Here is a 25,234-nt window from a genome sequence, read left to right as displayed (position 1 = left end):
TTGATGTCTCTCTCTCTCTCTCTCTCTCTCTCTCTCTCTCTCTCTCGTCCCTCCCTCTCTCCCATCCACTCTCTCTAAAAATTAATGGAAAAAAAATATCCTTGAGTGAGGATTAACAAACATACAAACAAAAACCCAACCTCATGGCCAGTAGCTTTAAAGAATGTCTTCCAAATGTCTTAGTTCTTCAGAGAAGAGATATAACCATTTGGGTGCTAGGATTTCTAAATTTTATTTTATTTTTTAATATACTTTTATTATTTCAGAGAAGAAGGGAGAGAGATAGAAGCATTAATGATGAGAGAGAATCACTGATCAGCTGCCTCCTTCACACCCACACTGGGGATCCAGCCCGCAACCCGGGCATGTGCCCCGACCATGAATGGAACCGTGACCTTCTGGTTCATAGGTCAATGTCAACCACTGAGCCACACCAGCTGGGCTGTTATTTGATTTTAGAGAGAGAGGGAGAGAGTCAGAAACAGAGACAGAGAGAGAGACAGAGAAAGAGAGAGAGATCAACATGGGAGAGAAATATCGATCAGTTGCCTCCCATATGCACAGCAACCTGGACAAATCACAACCTAGGCATGTGCCCTGACCGGGAATCTAACCTGCTACCTTCTGGTGTACAGGGCAATGCTCCAATCAACTGAGTCACCCGGCCAGGACTCATTAATAATTTTTTGTATTTAGCACATGTTGAAATGACAGTATTTTGTATATATTGGGTTATATAAAATATGTTATCAAATTAACTCCATCTGTTTCTTTTTATTTTTTTATGTGGATTCTAGAAAATTTTAAATTTTATATGTGGCTCATGTGTGGCTATTATATTATACTAGAGGCCTGGTGCACAAAAATTTGTGCACTCGGGGGCGGGGGAAGGCCTGTGCCCTCTCGCAGTCTGGGACCCCTCAGGAGATAATGACCTGCTGGCTTAGGCCTGCTCCCGGGTGGCAGAGGGCACGCCCAATCCCTAGGTGCAGCCCCTGGTTGGGCTCAGAGCAGGGACGATTGGGGAGTTGGGGCGCTGCCCCCTGTCATGCACAGAGCAGGGCAGATCGGGAGGTTGCGATGCCACCCCTAGTCAAGCTCAGGGTAGAGCCGATTGGGGGGGTTGGGGCACCACCCTCTGTCACACTCAAGGCAGGGTCGATAGGGAAGTTGCGGCGCCACCCCCTGTCACGCACAGAGCAGGGCCCATCAGGGGGGTTGGGGCTCCGTACCCTGTCAGACACAGAGCAGGGCCGATCAGGGCGTTGAGAAGCTCCCCCGTCATGCACAGAGGAGGGCCGATCAGGGGGTTGAGGAGCTCCCCCCTGTCACTCACAGAGTAGGGCCGATAGGGGAGTTGGGGCACTGCCCCCTGTCACACACAAAGCAGGGCGGATCAGGGGGTTGGGGCGCTGCCCCCTGTCACTCACAGAGCAGGGCCCATCAGGGGGGTTGGGGCTCTGTACTCTGTCACACACAGAGCAGGGCCCATCAGGGGGTTGAGGAGCTCCCCCCTGTCACACACAGAGCAGGGCCGATCAGGGGGTTGAGGAGCTCCCCCCGTCACGCACAGAGTGGGGCCGATAGGGGAGTTGGGGCACTGCCCCCTGTCACACACAGAGCAGGGCGAATCAGGGGGTTGGGGCGCTACCCCCTGTCACTCACAGAGTAGGGCCGATAGGGGAGTTGGGGCACCGCCATCTGTCACACACAGAGCAGGGCTGATCAGGGGTTTGGGGCGCTCCCCCGTCACACACAGAGCAGGGCCGATCAGGGGGTTGAGGCGCCACCACTGTCACACTCAGGGCAGGGCCGATGGGGAGGTTATGGCTCTACCCCGTCACACACAGAGCAGGGCCTGTGTGTGGGGGCGGGGGAGTTGGGGCGCCGCCCTCTATCACCCACAGAGCAGGGCCGATCAGGGGCTTGGGGGTGCTGCACCCTGTCACACACAGAGCAGGGCCGATCAGGGGGTTAGGGCGCTGCACCATGTCACACACAGAGCCACAGGGCGATCAGGGGGTTGGGGAGCTCCCCCCTATCAGGCACAGAGCAGGGCTGATCAGGGGGTTGGGGCGCCTTCCCTTGTCACGAACAGAGCAGGGCGGATGGGGAGGTTGTGGCCCCGCCCCCTGTCACACACAGAGCCGCAGGGCGATCAGGGGGTTTGGGCGCTGCCCCCTGTCACGCTGATCCCGGTGCCAGGAGCCTCGCTGCTCCGCTGATCCCAGTGCTGGGAGGCATATTACCCTTTTACTATATAGAATAGAAGCCTGGTGCACGGGTGGGGGCTGGCTGGTTTGCCCTGAAGGGTGTCCTGGATCAGGGTGGGGGTCCCCACTGGGGTGCCTGGCCAGCCTGGCTGAGGGGCTGAGGGCCGTTTTCAGGCTGGCGGGTGACTGAAGCTCCCAGCCACTCCTTTTTTTCTTTTTTTATTTTATTCTGGGCCAGCTTTAGCACTGAGGCCTCGGCTGCTGAAAGCTGGTTTCTGGCCTTTGTTTTTCCTTTTGTATTTGATACAATGTTGCGGTCCGGTTTCTGGCGTTTTGTTTAGCTTCTATATTTGCAACATAGTTGCTTAGAGTTGCAGCTGAGAGGCCGGCAGCGGCAGGCGGGGAACATTGGAGTTCACCATCACTGGAGCAAGGAAGCCTCCCTGTTTGCTTCAGTGCACGGCTGCCAGCCGCCATCTTGGCTGACAGTTAATTTGCATAAGGATATGCTGATTAGCCAATGGGAAGGGTAGCGGTCGTACGCTAATTACCATGTTTCTCTTTTATTAGTGTAGATTTCTACTGGATTGTGCTGTTCTAGATGATACACATTCGTTGAGGACAAGGACTGTATCTAAATAATTTTTTGTGTCCTCTAGAGAGCTCAAAGCTTAGTAGATCCTCAGTAAGTATTTACTGAATAAATAAATAATGTATGTTTTCACAGCATTAGTCTCCATGCGAGACATTTTGAAAGTATGCATTGTGGGAATGCAGCCTGAGGTACACAGTCAATTCAAGTAACTTGAACTGTCTATTCTTATCTTTTGTGTATTACTTAAAAATATTTTTGGTATACTTTATAAATCATGATTTAGTCCTCCCTTACTTTATTAGAATACAATGGGTATTTTAATCACTAGCTTGAATTATTTCAAAAGATATGACCTCAGAGATTTCCAAAACAAAGAAATGAAATCTAGTGCCTTACCTTTTAAAGTCTGCCCTCTAGCACTCATGATATTATTAGACTAAATACATTTTTCCACAAAAATCAATTTGCTTTACAAATATTTTAAAATAAATTTAACTATGAAATCAGTACATGTTTTAAAAACTCAGAAAAACATAGTAAAAATTAAATGTTGCAGATAACTAACATACTGGCCTCAAGTAAACCAGTTTGATGACAGGAAGTTGAAGAGCAAATATCCTTCAGTGTGATTTTTAAAATATCAATCAATATTCTATTTTATTAAAGTGGCCAACTTTTGCACTTCAAATACACCCAAAAAAACACTCTGACTACCAAATTTAACAAAGCAACTAATGAGGTTGGGAGGCAAACTGCTTCAAGAATATACTTATGCCCAGTAAGTGTGGCTCAGTGGTTGAGCACTGACCTATAAACCAGGAGGTCAGGGTTCAACTCCCAGTCAGGGCATATGCCTGGGTTGCGGACTCCATCCCCCATAAGGGACGTGCCTGAGGTGGCCAATCAATGATTCTCTCTCCTCTCCCTTCCTATCTAAAATCAATTAAAAAAAAAATTTTTTTAAAGAATATACTTATGAGGCCTTCTACAGAATTATAAAAATGTCTCAAGCACTTTGAATTTTTACAGGTCAGAACAGGGGTTAAATAGCCAATACCCCTAAATCAAGACTTTAAAGGAGTAATACTGAAGGATTCGTGGCTAGGAGGTTGTAGATTGGGGAATGTGGATGGATGGACTATTTGAAAGGGCTCAAGAATACACACCTGAATCCTCAGTAAAATCCTCTGCTGAAAAAATTTTTAATCATTCTTCTCAGTCTCCTTTGCTGGCTCCTCCTCTTCTTCTCAAACTCTTTGAGTTGGAAAGTCTCAGATCTCAACCTAGGGCCTCTTCTCTTTATCTACATGTATCCTTTCAGGAATGTTATCTAATCTCATGGCTTTAAATACTACCTATAAAGAGTGTGCAAAAAATCTATCTCTGGCTATCTCCAGACTCATATATTCAACTATGCCTGACATTTGAATACCTGAATATCTCCAAATTAACAAATCTAAAACTAGTCTTCCCCCTAAAACCTGTTCGTCCTTCCTCTCAAAGTAGCCTTTCCCATCTCATTTGATGCCAACTGAGATGGGTGCATGAAGGGTCTCTTCAAAGAAGCTGATAGTTAACAATTATTTTTAACTGAAGTAACTGGAATTCATTCACTCTGGCAATTGCATCTGAGAAAACTATCCATTAGTTCCTTCTACCTAGAGCCCTGTAGATGTTAGAGATTTTGCCCTTTCTAAAATCTAATTCATCACCTTTTCATTCAATTCTGAAATGTTTCACTTTTCCTCAAATTGGCTAGGGTCCATTTCTGGTGCTTGCAACTAAAACCCCTTACTCTGTAAAACCACCAGCTCTCAATTGGCTAACTTGGCTTTCCCTCCACCAGCTTCCAATTTGCCACCAAACCCTGGCCCCTATTCTCCTTTCCACTGATAGTTAGGATGAAAATACAAAATTTTCCTATTTTCAATTATAACAGCCGCTAATCACACATGCCCACATCTGTTTTGTCTGATATCTGAGAAACTACGAATTAAAATTCTTTCACCAAACTATTTGTTCCCAAACTGGTTATTGTCTAGCTATTCATGGAAAACACGAGTAGGAAATCTCTCACAGGATTCTCCCTGCAGCTCATCTAAAAAAGCCCCTTACCACAAATTCTGATAACCCCTTCCTCTGATCCCACACACTCTCTGTTATAACAGCTAACTGCAATCAAACAATTAATTATTCATGCCTTCATGAAAGGAAAGGACCATGTCTCCTGGTCTCTGTATCCCCATGTGAGGGAAACAATTTTATCAGAAAGTAATCTAGGAAATGCTTCATATTTGAAAACAATCACTATACTTCATATTAAATACACTCAGAGTTTACTATAATGTTCATTATTCACTACTAATATATATGAGTATCAACTATTGTTAAGCCTTTCTGATCATATTTAAAAATCAAGAGGGAATTATGCAGGGGCTTACAACGTACTTCTTTATGATCTTGATATTTCCAACTAATTCATGACTCAGCCTAGGTAAAATTTTGTGCACAACTCAAAAACATACACTGAGTGTCCAGATTATTATGACCAGCCCATCAGTACTTCATTGACACTTCCAAAAATACTGAATACTGAAAACTTCCTAAGCAAATACTCTCAAGGTTTTATTATTATTATTATTTGCATAACTAATTCACTTCATTGTACTGATGGGGTGGTCATAATAATCTGGCCGGTCATAATAATATGGCCACTCAGTGTAAATGCCAATTCACTCACATTAGCCTTTCCATCTCATTCTTTCTTTAGTATATATATATATCTTAAGTTTACACTTGGGAGTTGGTAATTATATGGATAAACAGAATGATCTAAAAGATCTTTTAAATTCCCATCTAATTTATGTTCCTACACTCCAGTTTAACCTTAAAATGGCTAATCAACAGGTTGAACATGAGTATCAACACCACACAGAATTCTCAAAGATCAACATGATGTGGTTTTCCCCAAAGAGTATATATAACTTTATATAAGAGAGTTTCAGAAATGCATAGACAAGCACCACCTAGTGGCAAAACACATTACTCCAGATAAACAGTTACCATTGACAGTAGTACATCTAAATTAATTTACCTACCGAAATCTAAATCAGGGACAGTTATTCAGGATGCAATTTTGTTTAAATGTTTAATAACCATTTGGATACTAAATCAAGAGTAATACCAGTTTTAAGATAAATATTAAGACTACATGGCCATTAGGACAGTTCAAGTTCAGCTGTTTTAACATTCTTAATTGAATCTCTTAAAATTAAAATGGAAGTGAACAAATGCTTACATTGAGCATTCACTCTACCATGTGTTGAGCATACACATGTGCTACATCTCATTTAAACCCACAACATCCAAGTAAGAAAATTACTAGGCAGAGAAACCAAGATGGCGGCATAGGTAAACACTGGACATTGCTGCCTCCCACAACAACTTCAAAAATACAACTAAAAGACAAAACGGACATCATCCAGAACTACAGGAAGGCTGGCTGAGTGGAAATTCTACAACTAGAAGGAAAGAGAAAAGCACACTGAGACTCAGAGGAGGTGCAGAAGTAAAGTGCAGAGGTACAGAGGCGGACGCAGCAAGGGCTGGCAACTGAGGACACGGCTGTCTTTTTGAATCAGGAGGGAGTCACAAGCCCCCGACTGCTCTGAACTCCAGTTCCAGGAAGTCTCTGGGGACCCAGACTCATACAGGGAGAAACTGGACTGTCTGGCAGCGAGCAGAACCCGGAACTCGAGGGCGGCTTTCTCTCAGAGGTGCTTGCAGCTATTACCGGGACACTGAGACGCGGGGCCACTTAAGGCAGAGCTGAGGATCAGCCATAGCTGTTTGCTCCGCCCTGTTGATTCCCTGAGACCCCGCCCCACCCAAGCTGCGGCAGAGGCTTTTGCATATGAAAGGCCTGGCCCTTTGCAATCTGAAAACTACCTAACAAACTGCAGCTGGGCCAGTCAGTCCCAGAACTTCCAAGAGAAGGCCCATGGCCCCACAGCAGCTTTCATTGCTTCACAGCTGGGCCTCATCTGGACACCTCAAAACCCCAAACAAGAAAGGGGAATCTGCAGATCTCTTCATAGCTCCTGCTGGGTAGCCTCAGGCAGAGGCTAAATTAGCACCTCCTTAGATCCAAGAGCCAGTGTACCCAGTGGTCAGAGTGGGACCATCCAGATTACAACTCCTCAGATCCATAAGGGATACACTCAGGGGGCAGACTCAGTGAGCACCAAAGCCCCACTGAAGCAAGTCTTGCCCCATAAGGGTGTCTTCAGCACAGAAGTTCTCCCACCGTAGACACAGCTGATTCTCACAAACAATTGGCCTGGAGGTCAATTCCTCCCAGTGATACCTGCAACGATCAAGTCTTAACTACAACAAGACTGTGCGCAAAGCCCACAAAGGGGTGCACGAAGATTGTCCACCTCAGGTAATTGGGGAGGCTGAGCCACTGGGCCCTATAGGACACCTAGCACAGAAAGCCACTCTATCAACACAGGGAAGCATAAAAAATACAGAGACAAAGAAACAGGTCACAAATGACAGAAATGGAAGAAAGCGAACTACTGGATATAGAGTTCAAAACCACGGTTATAAGGTTTTTCAAGAATTTTCTAGAAACCACTGATAAATTTAGTGAGGCCCTGGAGGATATGAAAAAAGACCAACTAGAAATTAAGCATACACTGACTGAAATAAAGAATATTATACAGAGATCCAACAGCAGATAAGAGGATCCCAAGAATCAAGTCAAAGATTTGAAATACGAAGAAGCAAAAAATACCCAACCAGAAAAGCAAAAAGAAAAAAGAATCCAAAAATATGAAGATAGTGTAAGGAGCCTCTGGGACAACTTCAAGCGCACCAACATCCAAATTATAGGGGTGCCAGAAGAAGAGAGAGAGCAAGATATTGAAAACCTATTTGAAGAAATCATGACAGAAAACTTCCCCTACCTGGTGAAAGAAATAGACTTACAAGTCCAGAATGCACAGAGAACCCCAAACAAAAGGAATCCAAAGAGGACCACACCAAGACACATCATAATTAAAATGCCAAGGGCAAAAGACAAAGAAAGAATCTTAAAAGCAGCAAGAGAAAAACAGTCAGTTACCTACAAGGGAGTACCCATACGACTGTCAGCTGATTTCTCAACAGAAACTATGCAGGCCAGAAGGTCGTGGCAAGAAATATTCAAAGTGATGAATACCAAGAACCTACAACCAAGATTACTTTACCCAGCAAAGCTATCATTCAGAAGTGAAGGTCAGATAAAGAGCTTCACAGATAAGAAAAAGCTAAAGGAGTTCATCACCACCAAACCAGTATTATATGAAATGCTGAAAGGTATTCTTTAAGAATAGGAAGAAGAAAAGGGTAAAGATAAAAATTATGAACAACAAATACATATCTATCAACAAGTGAATCTAAAAATCAAGTGAATAAAAAATCTGATGAACAGAGTAAACTGGTGAATATAATAGAACCAGGGGCATAGAAAGGGAGTGGACTGACAATTCTTGGGGGGAAAGGGGTGTGGGGGTGCAGGAAGACACTGGACAAAAATCGTACACCTATGGATGAGGACAGTGGGAGGGGTAAGGGCAGAGGGTGGGGTGGGAACTGGGTGGAGGAGAGCTATGGGGGGAAAAAAGAGGAACAACTGTAATAATCTGAACAATAAAGATTTAATTTTTTTTTAAAAATTACTAGGATCACCACAGTACAAATGAGGAAACTGACCTTCAGATATTAAATAATTTTTCTAAATTACACAATCATTAAGTGATGAAGTCACCTCCTCATCTACTGCTCATCTAACTGTTCCTGGGTCCTTGGGGAAAATGAAGCAATACAATAAGTGAAGTGTATACAGACCAACTAAGCACTTAGTTTGGGCCATATATAACTGACTCTAAACATAGTGAGGTATAGTAGAAAAGATCATGGACTTTGGTCTCAGGCCTAAATTCAAACTAGTGTTAGCAAATTAATATTCACTTGGTTTTAGCAGAGCACAGCATTGGAGCTGGGACACAGAGGTGTCCATGCAAACAATAGCGGCTTCTTACAGAACCTACAGTCCTGCCCCTGGATAATTTTCACTTCTAATGGAGAAGATGACAGACAAGAAGGTCCTTTTGGCACACTGAGAAAGGCCACTTAACCCATAACCTCAGCAAAAAAAGATTTTTAATTGTGTCAAGATTGTTACCTTCACAAGAGAGGCTTTTATAAATTACTAGAGGCCCAGTTCATGAAATCCGTGAACTTGGGAGGGTCCCTTGGCCGGGCCTGCACCCTCTCACAGTCCAGGAGCCCTCGGGGGATGTCTGACTGACGGCTTAGGCCCGCTCCTGCCACTGCGCTCGCCAGCCGTGAGCCCAGCTTCTGGTTCCCCTCTGTGGGAGCGCACTGACCACCAGGGGGCAGCTCCTACATTGAGCGTCGGCCCCCTGGTGGTCAGAGTGCATCATAGCAACTGGTCAGTCTGCCAATAGGTCAATTTGCATATTAGCCCTTTATTATAAAGGATTCCTCCCAACTTTCAAAAATTTCCCCTCTCTACCCCTCTTCCTCTTGTTTGCAAACGCTCACTTGCTCACACTACCTCCCCCTCCTTCTCTCTCTCTCTCTCTCTCACACACACACACACACACACACACACACACAACTGAGATGAATACATGCAAACTGGGGCTTCATGGACTTTACTTCACTAACTACTTTAAACTTCTGCTTTCCAGTAGACATGCCCTTTACAATAAGGCTCAATTCTTCAAGTCCTTACATCTTCACAGATTTAGATCAATTCCATTTTAAGAATTGAAGAATATAACAAATAGATGGTGGCAAAACTTAATCCAAAAGGACAAGACTTTGGAGCCAGGTCTATGAAATTCCAGTTCTCACCCTAGCTGGTGTGTTATCAGTGGATAGTGCATCGGCCTGCAGACTGAAGGGTCCCGGGTTCGATTCCGGTCAAGGGCACATGCCCGGGTTGCAGGTCCAATCCCCAGTAGGGGGCATGCAGGAGGCAGTCGATCAATGATTCTCTCTCATCATTGATGTTTCTATCTCCTTCTCCCTTGCTCTCTGAAATCAATTAAAACATTAAAACAAAAAACAAAAACAAGAAATTCCAGTTCTCCAGGAACTGATTATTAGTACAATTGCCAGATAGGAGGGGGTTTGGTGTTTGGGTGACAAAGATAAAAGGAATTAAGAAATATAAATAGCCAGTTATAAAAATACTCAGAATACAGAATATAGTCAATCCTATAATAAAAAGCTAATATGCAAAGCGACCTAACAGCAGAACAACCAGTCACTATGACATGCACTAACCACCAGGGGCAGACACTCAATGCAGGAGCTGCCCCCTGGTGGTCAGTGTGCTCCCACATGGGGAGCACAGCTAAGCCAGAAGCCGGGCTCATGGCTAGCGAGCGCAGCAGTGGTGGTGGGAGCCTCTCCTGCCTCTGCGGCAGCGCTAAGGATGTCCCCCGAGGGCTTCCAGACTGCAAGAGGGCGCAGGCCAGGCTGAGGAACTCCCCCCAAGTGCACAAAGCTCATGCACCGGGCCTCTAGTAATCCTAATATATATAAAGAGCTAGGTGCCATCACAACCCAACGGGTGACCAGTCACCATGAAGTGCCTGGAGCACCTCTCAGTCTCCCTCTCCCCCGGCTCCCGAGCGGGGGCTGGTGGCAGGGCAGGACTGGGGACTGTTGAGCAGCGGTAGTGGGCTACTTCGCGGGATGGCTGTGAGCTTAGCAGAGCAGTCATCTGGGCAGCAACAAGTTTCGCAAAGCAGTTGCGGGGCAGGGGAGTTTTGCAGAGCAGTTGCAGGGTGAGGAGAGCCTCGCCGAGCAGTGGCGGTGTGGGGGGAGTTTCGCGGAGTGTCCAGCGGTGAGCTTCGCAGGGCAGCAGCAAGCTTCACCGAGCAGTCGCAGTTGAAGCAGTCGAGGGGCGGGGTGAGCCTCGCGGAGCAGTCGAGGGGCCGCGAGCATTGCGGAGTGTCCTGGGGCGGGGGGCTTCACTTAGCTTCACTTAGCGTTGCAGGGTGGCAGAGGCCATGTGACGGAGGCCAGGCTACGCCTAGGCACCCTAACCGCACACGATTTCGTGTGCGCTGGGCCTCTAGTATTATAATAAGTCAGATGGGTACAAGCCTTATCAGGATGATTACTTTGTGAGCTATATAAATGTCTAATCATTACGTGGTACACCTGAAACTAAAAAGAATTATAATTCCTTTATTGTTGTTTTTTAAATATATCTTATTTATTTTTTACAGAGTGGAGGAGGGATAGAGAATTAGAAACATCGATGAGAGAGAAACATTGATCAGCTGCTTCCTGCACACCTCCTACTGGGGATGTGCCCGCAACCAAGGTATATGCCCTTGACCAGAATCAGACCTGGGACCTTTCAGTCTGCAGGCTGACATTCTATCCACCAAGCCAAATCAGTTAGGGCTACAATTCCTTTGTTTTTAAAAAACTATCAGATATTGTTACATTATTTTCTATAGGCAAGCAATCCTATGTAATAAAAGGCTAATATGCAAATTGTCCCCTGGAGAGTTTGACCAACCGGGAGTTCGACTGCTCGCTATGACGTGTGCTGTCCACCAGGGGGCAGCGTGGAACAAAAGAAGGCCCCAGCCAGCAGCCAGGGAAAGGAAGGTCCCAGCCAGCAGCCAGAAGGAAGGCCCCTGATCACCAGCCAGGCCTAGGGACCCTACCTATGTACGAATTTCATGCACCAGGCCTTTAGTGAAAAATAACTATTCATGCAAAATCCAAACATTTTTAGGAATACTTTTATAGTCAAAACTAATTAATGTCTGCATCTTTGCTCAAACGTAAGTGATATTATGTTGTTATCATTTCTGTATCTCCCTCCAAGAAAATGATTGTTCAAATAATGGGGGGGAAATGTTTATTCTTAGAATGGTCTTCTCCAGCTGATTGGATTTGCTATTAGATTTTTTTGTGGTTGTTGATATACTTTTTATTGATTTCAGGGAAAGAAAGGGAGAGAAAAAGATAGAAACATCAATGATGAGAAGCATGCCCCCCACTGGTGATTGAGCCTGCAACCCAGGCATATGCCTGACCAAGAATTGAACCATGTCCTCCTGGTTCACTGGTCGGTACTCAACCACTGAGGCATATCGGCCAGGCTGCTATTAGATTTTTTGTATTACAATTTCAGACTTACCAAATGATAATACATTTATACAATTTCCAGTTTAGAGAAAAAAACAATTGAGAAGCAAGTTTCTAATATTTAAAAACTACAATTTAGCTTCTCATACTTCATCTCTCAAATGTAAATGTAACAATTTAAAGCACTCTCTTTGCTAAAAGAGGCAAATAAGTTTGGAAAAAAAAAATTTCTCTTTAACCCATAATTTCAAGTACTTTGAGCCTGAACTGAGGAAAGTATAATTTGTTGTGCTTTATTTTAAATAAAATATATAAATAAGGAAGGAAGTATCCTCCCACTCCAACAGAGTCCTAGGGAAAGGTACAAACCAGATCATACCAGGTCTTACATTGTGCCATTATAGGAATCTACTAGTAAATATATGTCACAGAAAGAAAACCAATTGAGTCAAGTGGTGTAATAAATTGATAAACACCTGAAGAGCATTACTTTATTAATTCTATTAATAATGCTCAATAAACAGTATCTATCAAATAAATGAAAAAGATCATTTGTAAAAAAAGTAAATTTCATTCTCTTATTCCCAAGAAGAAACTAGAAACTGGAAAAACTTAACAGAGGGAAGAACTGTAAACATTCTATTAGCTACTGCTAATCAAATAACACTTTAGAATGTTATTACAACTGACTTCAAAACCACGAAACACTAACTCTAGATCACACATAAATTCAAACTGCTTATTTTTAAAAGCCACTTCTTTTTTAACGACTATAGTCTGAGAATGTTTCAAGTGATTGTACTATTTTACACTGTTAAGCTTTTTTATTTTAAATAAATAAGACTCCCTTCCTCGCTCACCTAAGAGATTCCTTTAAAATCCTCTACAGGCTTGCTCAAAATTTCATAAAGACTGACACTTAACCAAAATTCTGTACTTAGATTTGGAGGTCAACTTAAGGAACAAAAACTATGCTTATAACTGATATATTTTCAGTTTCCTAAAATTCAGAGGGAGAAAAAAAATGCTCTCTCAGATAAATGCTGCCTTATTTTGCTGAGATATTTAGTAATTGCAATTAAACAGTGACTCCTCTGGCCACAGACACAGCTAATATGAAAAACTGCTAGAACTAACTGGGCCTGTCAGTTTCTAATTTTAGCACAGTTGGTAGTGCAGAAATGCCTGCTATATTTGAAGGATTGGTAACAGTAACACACGGGCAACTGTCCTGCTCCACTGTAATATCAAAAATGAATTTCATTACATATTCTCTCTCTTCCGGGAAACTCAAAACCCTTTATAGCTATCTTTACAATGACATCTCAGATAGAATAAGGATGTTGGGAGATAGTAATTCATATTTACGACAAACAAATGGTCAGTGGTATGATTACAAACAATCCATTATCCTGTTCAGTGCCTTTTTTTTTTATTCTTTAGGAAGACTATCCAGGATCAATGAAATCCCACTATGTATTTTAACCTGTCATTTCACAGTGGCAGACAAAGCCCTTCGAATACAAACTTCTACAGAAACAAGCTATTATAATGCCTTGGATTTAAATAGTAGTTTACAGTCTACAAAGGACTGTCTGATTCACTTTACCATCTCCTATGAAGTCGCATTCCAGTCAAGGCAGCCATTATTCACCAAGCTGGAAAGCCAACTATCTGTACCACACAAATATTCACAGAATGCCCAAGGGTGGTGGCCATTGCAGTTTATTTAAGAAGCATGAACACGCCTCAAGTAATATTTGTCCAGTTGTACGCTTCCTATCAATCCCATTCCAGTCCCACACCTAGACAATCACTAAGCTGTCCTGACCCACCTGACCAGTCACACTTAGACCATACCATCCCTTCTTCCCCATAGTGTTTTCCCGTTCTGAATTTCTCCTTTGAATACACAGGAACACTTTTTCCCACCTCTTTCTTCAATCTCTCGCCCAGCTACCTCAGAAGTATCCTTTTATCTCTCTCTCAGTTTCAGCTGCGAACCAAATAATCAGCCCAACCCTGAGAGCTGAGCAGTAACAATAACCCTCCGAATCCAGGGAAAGAAAACCCTTTCAGCGGTTCTCAAGCTACGGGTCACGAACAATGAAAATACATCCTGCGTATCAGATATTTACATTACGATTCATAACAGTAGCAAAATTACAGTTATGAAGTAGCAACGAAAGTAATGTTATGGTTGGGGGTCACCACAACATGAGTAACTGTATTAAAGGGTCGTGGCATTAGGAAGGTTGAGAACCACTGCTAGGTGGTGAAGTAAAGTAGGACCACCAGTGCTATCAATCTTGGAAAGCCTTAAAAACGCCCGAAGTAATCCACGCATCCCTCTTTTCATTTATCATCACTTAGCAATGAGCATATGATAGAAATACAAGAAATGAAAAAGTCATAATGCCCACGCTCAAGCTCTTCTGGGTATACTAAGGAAAGAGTCTTCCAAAAATCTCCACCAAGTTCTCATTCTCATTCATAAATTAAGCTGCTTTCTCATTAAAATACATGTTTTAATGTGTTCACTTGTATTGCTTCATTTAATAGGACAACTAGTATTATAACAGTAATAGTTTTGCTTTGAACAATTTTCATTCCACGGGTACAAAGAAACTATCAGCTATATAGTTGTTTATATGGGATATAAACAGACTGTGGGAGCCTAACAAAAGCAGGCAGCACAGTGCCTGGCTCATGTAAGAATTGAATAAATGTTAATTCTTCATCCCCTCCTAGTTCCAATCTACATATTTACACTGGATCTTCATATATATATATATATATACACACACACATGTATATACTAGAGGCCCGGTGCACGAAATTCATGCACTGGGGGTGGGGGGAATCCCTCAGCCCGGACTGTGCCCTCTCACAGTCTGGGACCCCTTGCTCCTTACCGCCCACCTGCTTGCTGCTCCCTACCACTCGGCTCGCTGCTCCTCAGTGCTGCCGCGGAGGTTCCTGCCACCTCCGCTGCACTCACCAGCCATGAGCCCGGCTTCTGGATGAGCAGCACCCCCCTGAGGGAACTCATTGTAGCTCCAGGCCCTGGTTGGTGTGGATCAGTAGTTAGAGTGTCCTCCCACGCATCAAAGGGTCATGAGTTCGATTCCAGGTGAGGGCACATACACAGGTTGTGGGTTGCTTGGGCAACTGATCAATGTTTCTCTTTCTCTTTCCCTCTCCCTTCCTCTCTCTCTAGAATCAATGAAAAGAACATATCCTTAGAGGAGGACTTAAAAAGAAAAAGAAAATGCTGGTTTCGTTCAGTGGATAGTGCTTTTGCAGGCAGACTGAAGGGTACCAGGTTGGATTCCAATTGAAGACATATACCTGGGTTGCCGGCTTAATCCAGGGCCCTGGTCGGGGATTCAGCAAGAGACAACCATTTGATGTCTCTCATATTAGTTTCTGTCTTTCTCCCTCCCTCCCACTCTCTGTAAAAAAAAAAAGAAAAAAAAAAATCAATGCAAAAATGTCCTCAGGTGAGGATTAACCAAAACAAACAAACAAACACCCATTCCCAGTGTGATTATTGAAGGAGCATATGAAGTATTTGTTGAATGAACGGGAAGGGATGAGACTTTGCTTTCTAACTGTTTTAGCAACTCTGCAAGCCAGAGGGTTTATTTTTATTTTTTTAAAAATATATTTTATTGATTTTTACAGAGAGGAAGGTAGAGGGATGGAGAGTGAGAAACATCGATGAGAGAGAAACATTGATCAACTGCCTCCTGCACACCCCCTACTGGGGATGTGCCCACAACAAAGGTAAATGCCCTTGACCAGAATTGAACCTGGGACCCCTCAGTCCACAGGCCGATGCTCTATCCACTGAGCCAAACTGGTTAGGGTTTATTTTTTATTTTCATTTTTATTGATTGATTATTTTAGAGAGAGGAAGGGAGCGAGAGAAACATCAGTGTGTTGTTCCACTTGCTATGCTCTCTTTGGTTGCTTCTTGTCTGTGCCCTGACCAGGGATCCAACCTGCAACCTTGCTGTATCAGGAAGAGGTTCTAACCCACTGCTCAGGGTGCTGCCTGTCAGGGCCCCTCAACAAAATCCCTCTGGTGTGCCCTGACCCCTGCTGTGGGTCGGAGCTCCTCTGCCACAGCAAAGGTTTGCGTTCCATTCTGTCAGGTTTTGGGTTTGATTCCTGGTCCAGGTTGACTGCTGCTCAGCAAGTGACCGAGGACCATTGAAGTCCATGTGCTTTAGTCATTTGGCAGGGACCTGGGGTTCCATGGCTGACTTGGCCGACTCTGATCCCTGCTACCCCCAGTCCTCCATCCAGGGCGACTTCAACTATAAAAGTTGCGTGGCCTCCAGGTAGGTCGCCCTCTCCATGGGCTCACCAGGCTTGGTTTCTCCACAGTTGCCCTGGGAGGCTGATTTCCAGGTTACCAGGGAGAGCGCCCTCCACTCCGGACTCCCAGGGAGAGCTGGTTGGGAGCATGAGTGCTGGCTGACCTCTGCGGTTGCCCCACCAGCCCCGATCTCCCCTGCCTGTGGCCCCGCCACTCCCTTCATGATCACATATCCAGGGCCACAGGCACAGCTGCACCCGATGCCCTGGGTGCCGCCATGCTTGTGGCCCCGCCCCTCCCTTCGCATGGCAGATCAGAGGGCTGCAGGCAGGCTGCACCCTGGGCCTGCACCCGGTGCCCTGGATGCTGCCATGCCTGCTGCTCCACCCCTCCCTTCTCCATTGCAGATCGGGGGCTGCAGGCTCGGCTGCTTCCGATGCCCTGGGTGGTGTCATGATGCCCTGGGTGGTGTCATGCTTGTGGCCCCGCCCCTCCCTTCGCATAGCAGATCAGAGGGCTGCAGGCAGGCTGCACCCTGGGCCTGCACCCGGTGCTCAGGGTGCTGCCATGCCTGCTAACCCGCCCCTCCCTTCCTGATCACATATCCGGGGGCCTCAAGCACGGCTGCACCGGATGCCCTGGGTGCTGCCATGCTTGTGGCCCCGCCCCTCCCTTCACAATAGCAGATCAGAGGGCTGCAGGCATGGCTGCACCCTGGGCCTGCACCCGGTGCCCAGGATGCTGCCATGTCTGCTGCTCCACCCTTCTCTTCTCCATGCAGATCGGGGGCTGCAGGCTCGGCTGCTCCCGATGCCCTGGGTGCCGTCATGCTTATGGCCCCGCCCCTCCCTTCGAGATCGTATATCCAGGCCGCAGGCACGGCTGCACCTGGTACCCAGGTGCAGCCGTGCCTGCGGCCCCACCTCTCCCTTCAAGATCGCAGATCAGGGGACTGCAGGCTAGTTGGCATCCCTGGCCCCTGTGGTCCTGCACCCCGGCTCTCTCTTCCTCTGATTGCCATGGCCATCACCAGCACCCCTGACAGGGGTGTCACCTGGCCTGCTGGGCTTTCTGATGGCGATCACTGGCTGGGGGGCGGGCAAAGGCAGCCCTGCAGGCTGCCTTTGCCCACCCCCCAGCTCTGCCCTGCCACCATTCTTCCGTCTTTCCCCTTTTGCCTCCCATCATTGGGCCTATGTATGCAAATTAGCCGCCATCTTTGTTGGCAGTTAACCGCCATCTTTGCTGACAGCTAATTTGCATATACTCACTGATTAGCCAATGAAAAGGGTAGTGGTCGTACGCTAATTACCATGTTTCTCTTTTATTAGTGTAGATACACACACACACACACACACACACACACAGTGGGGCCTTGACTTACGAGAGTCCCGACTAACGAGTTTTTTGAGATACCAGCTGTCTCTTGGCCGATTTTTTGCATTGAGTTGACAGAGTAATTTGAGTTAACGAGCTCCTTAACGAGCTCGGTCTCGGAATGAATTAAACTCGTAAGTCAAGGCCCCACTGTATGTATGTATATATACATATGTGTGTGTGTGTGTGTGTGTGTGTGTGTATTGATTTCAGAGAGGAAGGGAGAGAGAGAGGTATAGAAACATCAATGATGAGAGAGGACTGGCTGCCTCCTGCACGCCCCACACTGGGGATGGAACCTGCAACCCAGGCATGTGCCCTGAGTGAGAATGGAACCGTGACCTCCTGGTTCATAGGTCAACTCTCAACCCCTGAGCCACGCCAGCCAAGCTGGATCTTATTTTTAAGATCTAATTTCAACCAGGCATGATTCTTGCTCAGAGGAAGCAAAATATACTTGGAAGCATTAGTGAACTTGGCAGTATATTAGGGGATATTAATTGTTCAGCACAGAAAACAAGTACAGAAACTGGGAGGAATACAACTGATATGAGATGTGTGTCCCAATAATAATCGACAGGAGTGATGAAACTTTAACCCTTTGAGTGCCAAACAATATCCTAGGAACTATGCCAAAATTGCCAAGGCATTTTTGCTGATTTTACAGCAGTTTAGGAAAAAAATTATGAATCGCAAGTAAATGAAGTTACATATTCAAAAACTTAAGGAAACCTTTACTACATTGACATATTTAGCAATATCATTATCACTAATAAAAGCAGACTTAGAACTGGACGCCACTTCGAAACTTTGATAGCGCTCCTAGCACTTTTGGTGAAAGACAGGAGGAGCGTGATCGAGCTCCCTGGCACTCTAGGGGTTAATTTTACAGGTACATGCTTTTCCAAATGAGTGAATAAGCAAACCAGTGGATGAATGAATTAACCAGTGAATAAACACAGTCCAGAGTCAGTGAAATGGACTAGAACAACCAGGTATACGATAAACGGCAATATTACTGCTGAGTCACTACAACCAAGTGACACGGTTTTTCATTCATTCAACAAATACATACTGAGTATGTGTTAGGCCCAAATACTCACTGTTCAAGATCCTGGGAATACACAGTAAGACAAAGCAAGATAAATGAAGTCCCTATTCTCAATGAGTTTACAGTCACATGGGACAACTATTATCCTGGCTTACAAAGTCTGATCATCTGACCCCTACAATAAACAAGAAATAAACAAGAACTATACCAAACCATGCTCAATGCTAAGCAGAGAATTCAAATCAGGTGATATTACAATGACTAGATGGTCATTTTAAATTGGATCATGAAGGAGAACCCCTCGAAAGAAGATAATGTATTTAAGCAGAGATGTGATTACTAAGAAGACTATCATGCAAAAATCAAGTAGAAAAGCTTTCTGGTGGAGGGAACAGAGAGTGTACCTGGTAAAAGCCATAAGGCCAAGCAAATATGATTAAGAATGAGAGAGAAATTATAACATGTCTGGAGGGTAGTGACCTCGATGAAGAATGGTAGTAATTCAGATAGAAGGGGTGGAAAGGGGTCAGATCCTCAGACTTTGTAAGCCAGGGTAATATATTTGGATTTTATTTTTGAGATGGAAAGCCACTGAAGAAGCCACATGAAATCTGGAGTTGTCTTCACTAAGAATTAAGAGTCCAAACTGGAAAAAAACACATATTAAGTCTACGTATTTGCTTGGTTCTATACCCTGTACTCAATGAAATCTGTCCCAAGACAATGAAACAGAATCCTATAGCCAGAAAGAACCTTAAGGAATGCAAAGCTAGCATTGTACATGTATGGAAACTGAGAGAGAAAAAAAGCATCATTCAGATTGCTTCATTAATGGCCGAGAAAAATGTCTCCAGAAATAAGAGCAACTAAGATGTCTAGGATATAGCCTCAACTCAAAGCTGACATTAATCAGGAAATTGTCCTTGTACGTGTTCATACACTGGGTTACCATGAATTAGATGCACATGACCTATCAGGAAAATTTTTTAAGTTTTTGTGACAGCTTTAGACCTCCATCTAAAACTGGAAATTCAGATGATGCACATCTGAATCAATTCCACTGTTCCTATCCCAACTCACTGGGTACACAATAATTTGAAGATTCATTTACAGAGTGAATCATAAGAAACTACTATGTACAAGGAATTGTACTGGGAAACGAAGAACGAGTCTAGTAGAAGCCATGAAGCACATTTACAGAAAGAGAGATACCTACACACAAACACGGACACACACTGCAAGGTAAAAATACTGATACACAGTGCAAGGTCAAAATAGCCAACATGCCTCTCAGAACATGCACTGTAAAAGTTGGAAGAAATATTTCTTTCAATTGAAAAACAATCAGAAGGCAGCATGCAAGGTAGTCCTTGAAGGATTGGTGGGATTTACAGATGGGAGAAGATTTTAAACAGGCACAGCAGGGGCAAAGAAGTAGGTAAACTGAAAGCAGGCCCTCCAGACAAGGCCAGTGTTAATTAAATTTAGAGTAACTATTTCCAGTATGAAAATACTCAAAACTGAGCTGTACCTGAAGTTATGTATCATTTCAGTTCAGTAATGAGAATTTTGCATCTGTATTTATCACCTTAAATCACACACACACACGTTTTATAATATAAACAACACTAAGTTTAGGTGAGACCATTACATTTGTTTTCCAAAAGCAATGAAATGCAATTTCAAAGATCTTTGAAAACTTGCTTTCCAGGAAACAGAGAAAGAATTGAAAAATCACTTGTGTGGTATAAAAATGGCAATGTTTTAAATCTCAGAACATAAGGTAAATGAGAAAGTGATATCAACATCACAGTATAAAGTAAATTATAGCACTATTTTTAAACTAACCTACTCTACTGTTTTTCTTGAATATATTATATCTTGCATGGCTACTCCTATTTATTAATTTTCTGTCCTTCTGGAAAAGCACTGTTTTAGGATGTTAATTCACTTGAAAAGTGACAAGTAATTATATAATTCAGAGGGTTTTTAAATCATATTAAAAGTTCATTGTATTTTCAGTAAATCATAAAACTATTTTTATACTCTCTTATCCAACTCAAGGGCAGATAATCAAAAAAGCAATTATCAAAGCTAACCAGTACATGCTATTTCTAATGTTTGCTTTTTCCACTTTCCTTCTTCAAAGTCACTTTTCATTATTAGGTTTGGTTGCCTAACTGGAGTTTTCTCTGTGTGGCCTGACAAACACTGTGGAATTGTTTGCACTCTATCCCTACCCTAAATGGCAGCTCGATGCAATGAAGGGCAAGCAAATCCAGGCAGTGGAAGTAGAGAAGGAGAACAATGAAACTAAGGCACAGCATGAAAAGAACCTTGATGGTATTTTTCATTGGAAAACTACACATGATGGGAGAACTGCAAAGGGATCATTGTTCAATAAAGTCCTTTCCTTTACTGTTTTAAATTCCACAGGATTCCCAGTTCTCTGAATCCTACCTGCACTTTCACATATTCATGCCTTTGTTTGGGAGGCCCATCCTCTGTGTCCCCAACTCACAATTGTAGAATTCTCCTCATCCCCCAAGACTCAGTCCAAAAGAAGCCCCCACGGCCTTGCCCTACTCCACTTTGCATTATGAGACGTTGTACCCACGTTGTAAACTCTTTATTTAACCTGAGTTTTACAAACTTGCCTAATCTTTCCCATCACAGCACCTGTCACAGTGCTCTATGCAGAGGAGGCATTCAAGAAAATTTTCATGGGTTTATCATATTTACCACAAAATAGGATCAAATGAGGCCAGAAATATTAGAGATGCCATCCGTGATCAAGATGTGGAGAAAAACAAGCCACGTAGATATCCAGAACAACTCAGGAACATTTTCACCAGAGCGCGCGAGCCGACAAGAGCAGAGCTGGGTCTGTTTCATGGGAGCCCCGGCTCAGGGACTGACCTCCTGCAGCACTGTCCTCAGCTTTCCTGAGGAGGAAGGCCGGCCCTAACCACCCACAACTCCCTAAAACAGCGGTTCTCAACCTGTGGGTCACGACCCCTTTAGGGGTCGCCTAAGACCATCGAAAAACACATATATAATTACATATTGTTTTTGTGATTAATCACTATGTTTTATTTATGTTCAATTTGTAACAATGAAAATACATCCTGCATATCAGATATTTACATTACGATTCTTAACAGTAGCAAAATTACAGTTATGAAGTAGCAACGAAAATAATTTTATGGTTGGGGGTCACCATAGGAACTGTATTAAAGGGTCGCGGCATTAGGAAGGTTGAGAACCATTGCCCTAAAAGCTGCTCTAGACTCAGCTGCTCTCCAGGGACACCTGCCTTCACCTCACAGGAAGAGCTAGCACCACAGGGCTTAGGAACAGCAAAATGAGTCCCATAAGAACCCCTTAGATCTCCCTGCAAGAACAAAGTTCCACCATGGGAGGTTTCAGTGTCTGCCTCTCCCACTTCTTCCCCCAGAAACAGCAGAGGTAGCTGCTCTCAGTGTGTTTCTCCTTTTACCTTCCTTTATGACTAAAATGTTCATAAAACCAAACAGAAAACAGACATCTTGCATCACTGTGGAAAATTGCCTCAGTCTCCCTCTACCGTGTAGCTGATGAGATTCAACCCAGGTGGCCTATTCATCTTTGTATTTTCTCTTCTAAGCTCAAATGAGAAATGAACGTATTCAAATTAACAAAGGTATTTGTGAAAAAAAGCTAAAGTTACTGTGAGAAGACCTAATACTAGTCATTTCTTTCTTAAAAAACTACACAGATTCCCAACATGTACTTTTTGCTTTTTGCCTGTTCTGCATATAGCATTGGTACTTAGCATTTTATGGGTACATGAACACATATACCCATGAATGACTACTTAACCTACTTTAAGAAAATGTAGTACACAAATGTGAGTTCTGAAATACAAATTTTAAATGAGAAACATTCACATTTTTAAAATCCTACAATGACTCTTTTGGGAGGAAAAAAAATAAAACCCACTTACCAATAAATATGATTCCCTTACTACATATATTCAAGCAACTTCTCAAAATTACAGGACTTTTGGACTAGGAGGTATCTTAGAGATATATTTACATAAAGCAAGGAAGACAGTACTGTGACAAGCAGCCACTCTAACATGAAAAGCCCGAAAGCCATGGTCCATGGGATGACTGAATCCAAGGACTGAGCAGTGACCATTCAAGCGGTAAGTGACTCCAGGGTGCAGAACCCTATCTGCTTGGCACCCAGGGGACACTATGAAACCATGTAAATACGAGCATGAGTTCAAGTTCAAGTGCTGAAGATGTCTGAGGTTTCTATTGAAAAGCACAGTACGAGCTCAGTGAGTAAGGACATCATCTCAAGTCTGCAAACAGCTGTGTCAGTGCAGTGACCACCACACGGGAAAATAAATGCATTTCCAGACCTGGACGCCAGAGCATGTCAATCACACACTAGGTAGGAAATATATACACAGACATAGACATAGACATGGCATATACATATATTCAGGACTGTAAGAATTTCCCAAAGTACTGTGAAATTAAAATTTAAAAAAATATAGCCCTGGCTGGTTTGGCTCAGTGGATAGAGCGTCAGCCTGCGGACTGAAGGGTCCCGAGTTTGGGGGGGGGGGGGGGGGCGGCGGGCACATGCCTGGGTTGTGGGCTCAGTCCCCGGTGGGGGGGGGGGGGGGTGCAGGAGGCAGCCAATCGGTGGTCCTCTCTCATCATTGATGTTTATCTATCCCTCTCCCTTCCTCCCTGAAATCAATAAAAATATATTTTTAAAAAAATACAAAATATATCTAGTCCCACAACTATTTCCAGACTTCAGGAAAGATTATCACCCTCCCTGCAAAATACACTTTGTTTCTGAACCGTCCCTGGAGCGGGTGAGTTTTCTTCGCGGCTGTTTGAGGACTCGGGTTATTCCCATCGAATTCGCGCACTCGCGGCCGCGGCTGAGACCTGCGGGCCTGACGGCTCCCGGGCCGCGTGCAGGCGCCGGGGGCGGGGAGCGGGTCACCGACCAGCATCAACCCCGCGCTCGCGCCTCTTCTCCCCCTTCGCGCTTCCGGTGGGCACCCCGACCCCGAGCAACACCTGCGGGGACCCCCACGGGCCCGGGTCAGAGCGACGCCCCGCCCACCCCACCCCCAGGAGCCCGAACGCGGACAGGCCGGGGCGCGCCTCCGGGACGGCCCCTCTCGGGGGCTTCGCTGCCGGGCACCCCCCCCACCCCCACTGAGCACCCCAGGGGCGCCCGCGGCCGCCGAGCCCCGCCGGCGGGGACAGACGCCTCGCCCGCCCGCCCGCCCCGCGCACGTCCAGCCCCCGCGGCCGGAGGGGCGAGGAAGGACGCGGGGCCAGGCCGGACCCCGCGGGGGTCACGCGCGGACCCCCTTGCCTCCCAGCCCCGTCCTCCTCCGTCGCCCGCCCACGAGCACCCGGGAGGGCGGCCGGTTCGGGCCGCGGTGCCGTCGCCGCGGCCGGGCCCGCCTCGCGGCGTGTGCGCGGCGCCTCCTCCCCCGGGTCGCGGGGCCGGGAGGGCGGCCGGCCGTTCGCAAACGGCCCGCGGGCCGGCGGCCGCCCGAGGCGCGGCGCCCCCGGCAGGTGGCCCCGGCGGCGGAGCCCGGGCCCCGCGCGCGCCCGCCCCCCGCCCCCGCCCCCGCCCGCCCGGCCCGCGGCCCCGCGCGAGTTGCACTAACTTTCCGGCGGGGGAGGCCCGGCGGCGGCGCGGCCTGACCTGAGCTCCAGTTGTCGTTGAGCTTCAAGGGCACCCGCAGGATGTAGACCAGGAAGAGCACGAGGAAGAACCACACGGTCCAGAGGTACGTCCAGGACCACACGACGCAGGACTTGAGCTGCTCCAGAAAGCCCGCGCCCGCCTCGGCCATTTTCCCGCTGCGCCGCTCCGGCGGCCGCGCTCGCGGCGTCTGTCGGATGATTCACCGGCCGAGGCGCCGCTCGCGCCGCCGCCGCCGCCGCCGCCCGGAGCGCCCCCCGGCCCGCCGCCCGGAGCCGCGCGCCCGCCGCCCGCCCAGCCGCCCGCCGACTCTCCGAGGCCCTGCGAGCGGCTCGGGAGCGGTCACGTGGCCCTGCCCCTCCGGGTCCCTGCCGTTTATTTTTATTAGACTTATATTTAGAAAGGCGGCCCAGGGGCACTCGGGACCAAGCACAAGTGTGGAGGGCTTCCTACAGGCCCGGCCCCACCGCAAGGTCTGTATAACCTAATGCGACCCTCCGGTCACTCCCATTGTACAGAGCGGGAAACTGAGGCCCAAAGGCATGGAGCGGTTTACCTTAAACTGAGACAAGAATTCAGTTGCAAGGTCTGTATAATCTAGTGTAATCCTCCAATAACTCCCATTATACAGAGAGGGAAACTGAGGCCCAAAGGCATGGAGCGGTTTACCTTAAATGAGACAAGAATTCAGTTGCAAGGTCTGTATAATCTAGTGTAATCCTTCACTAACTCCCATTATGCAGAGA

The 25,234-nt window shown here is 45.8% G+C and overlaps 1 protein-coding gene across 4 annotated transcripts in view; it reads right to left on the bottom strand.

Annotated features, from left to right (window-relative positions):
* ST7 (suppression of tumorigenicity 7) overlaps positions 1 to 24,710 on the bottom strand; it is a 296,978-nt gene extending 272,268 nt beyond the window's left edge. For 2 of the 4 annotated variants that reach the window (XM_070423768.1, XM_070423770.1), the window contains exon 1: positions 24,489 to 24,707. In XM_070423768.1, the coding sequence (XP_070279869.1) occupies positions 24,489 to 24,639 (151 nt within the window). In that variant the 5' untranslated portion in view covers positions 24,640 to 24,707. Of the gene's footprint in view, positions 1 to 24,488 lie in introns of all 4 variants that reach the window. The other 2 variants (XM_070423767.1, XM_070423769.1) reach the window with 2 other exon arrangements.
* Between the last annotated feature and the right edge of the window lie 524 nt (positions 24,711 to 25,234).

Source organism: Myotis yumanensis, unplaced genomic scaffold (assembly GCF_028538775.1).
Source record: "Myotis yumanensis isolate MYYU_CA2020_CCGP unplaced genomic scaffold, mMyoYum1.0.hap1 SCAF_9, whole genome shotgun sequence".
NCBI lineage: Eukaryota > Metazoa > Chordata > Mammalia > Chiroptera > Vespertilionidae > Myotis > Myotis yumanensis.
The sequence above is the reverse complement of the archived record's forward strand: the minus strand, read 5'-3'. Positions and strand labels throughout refer to the sequence as shown.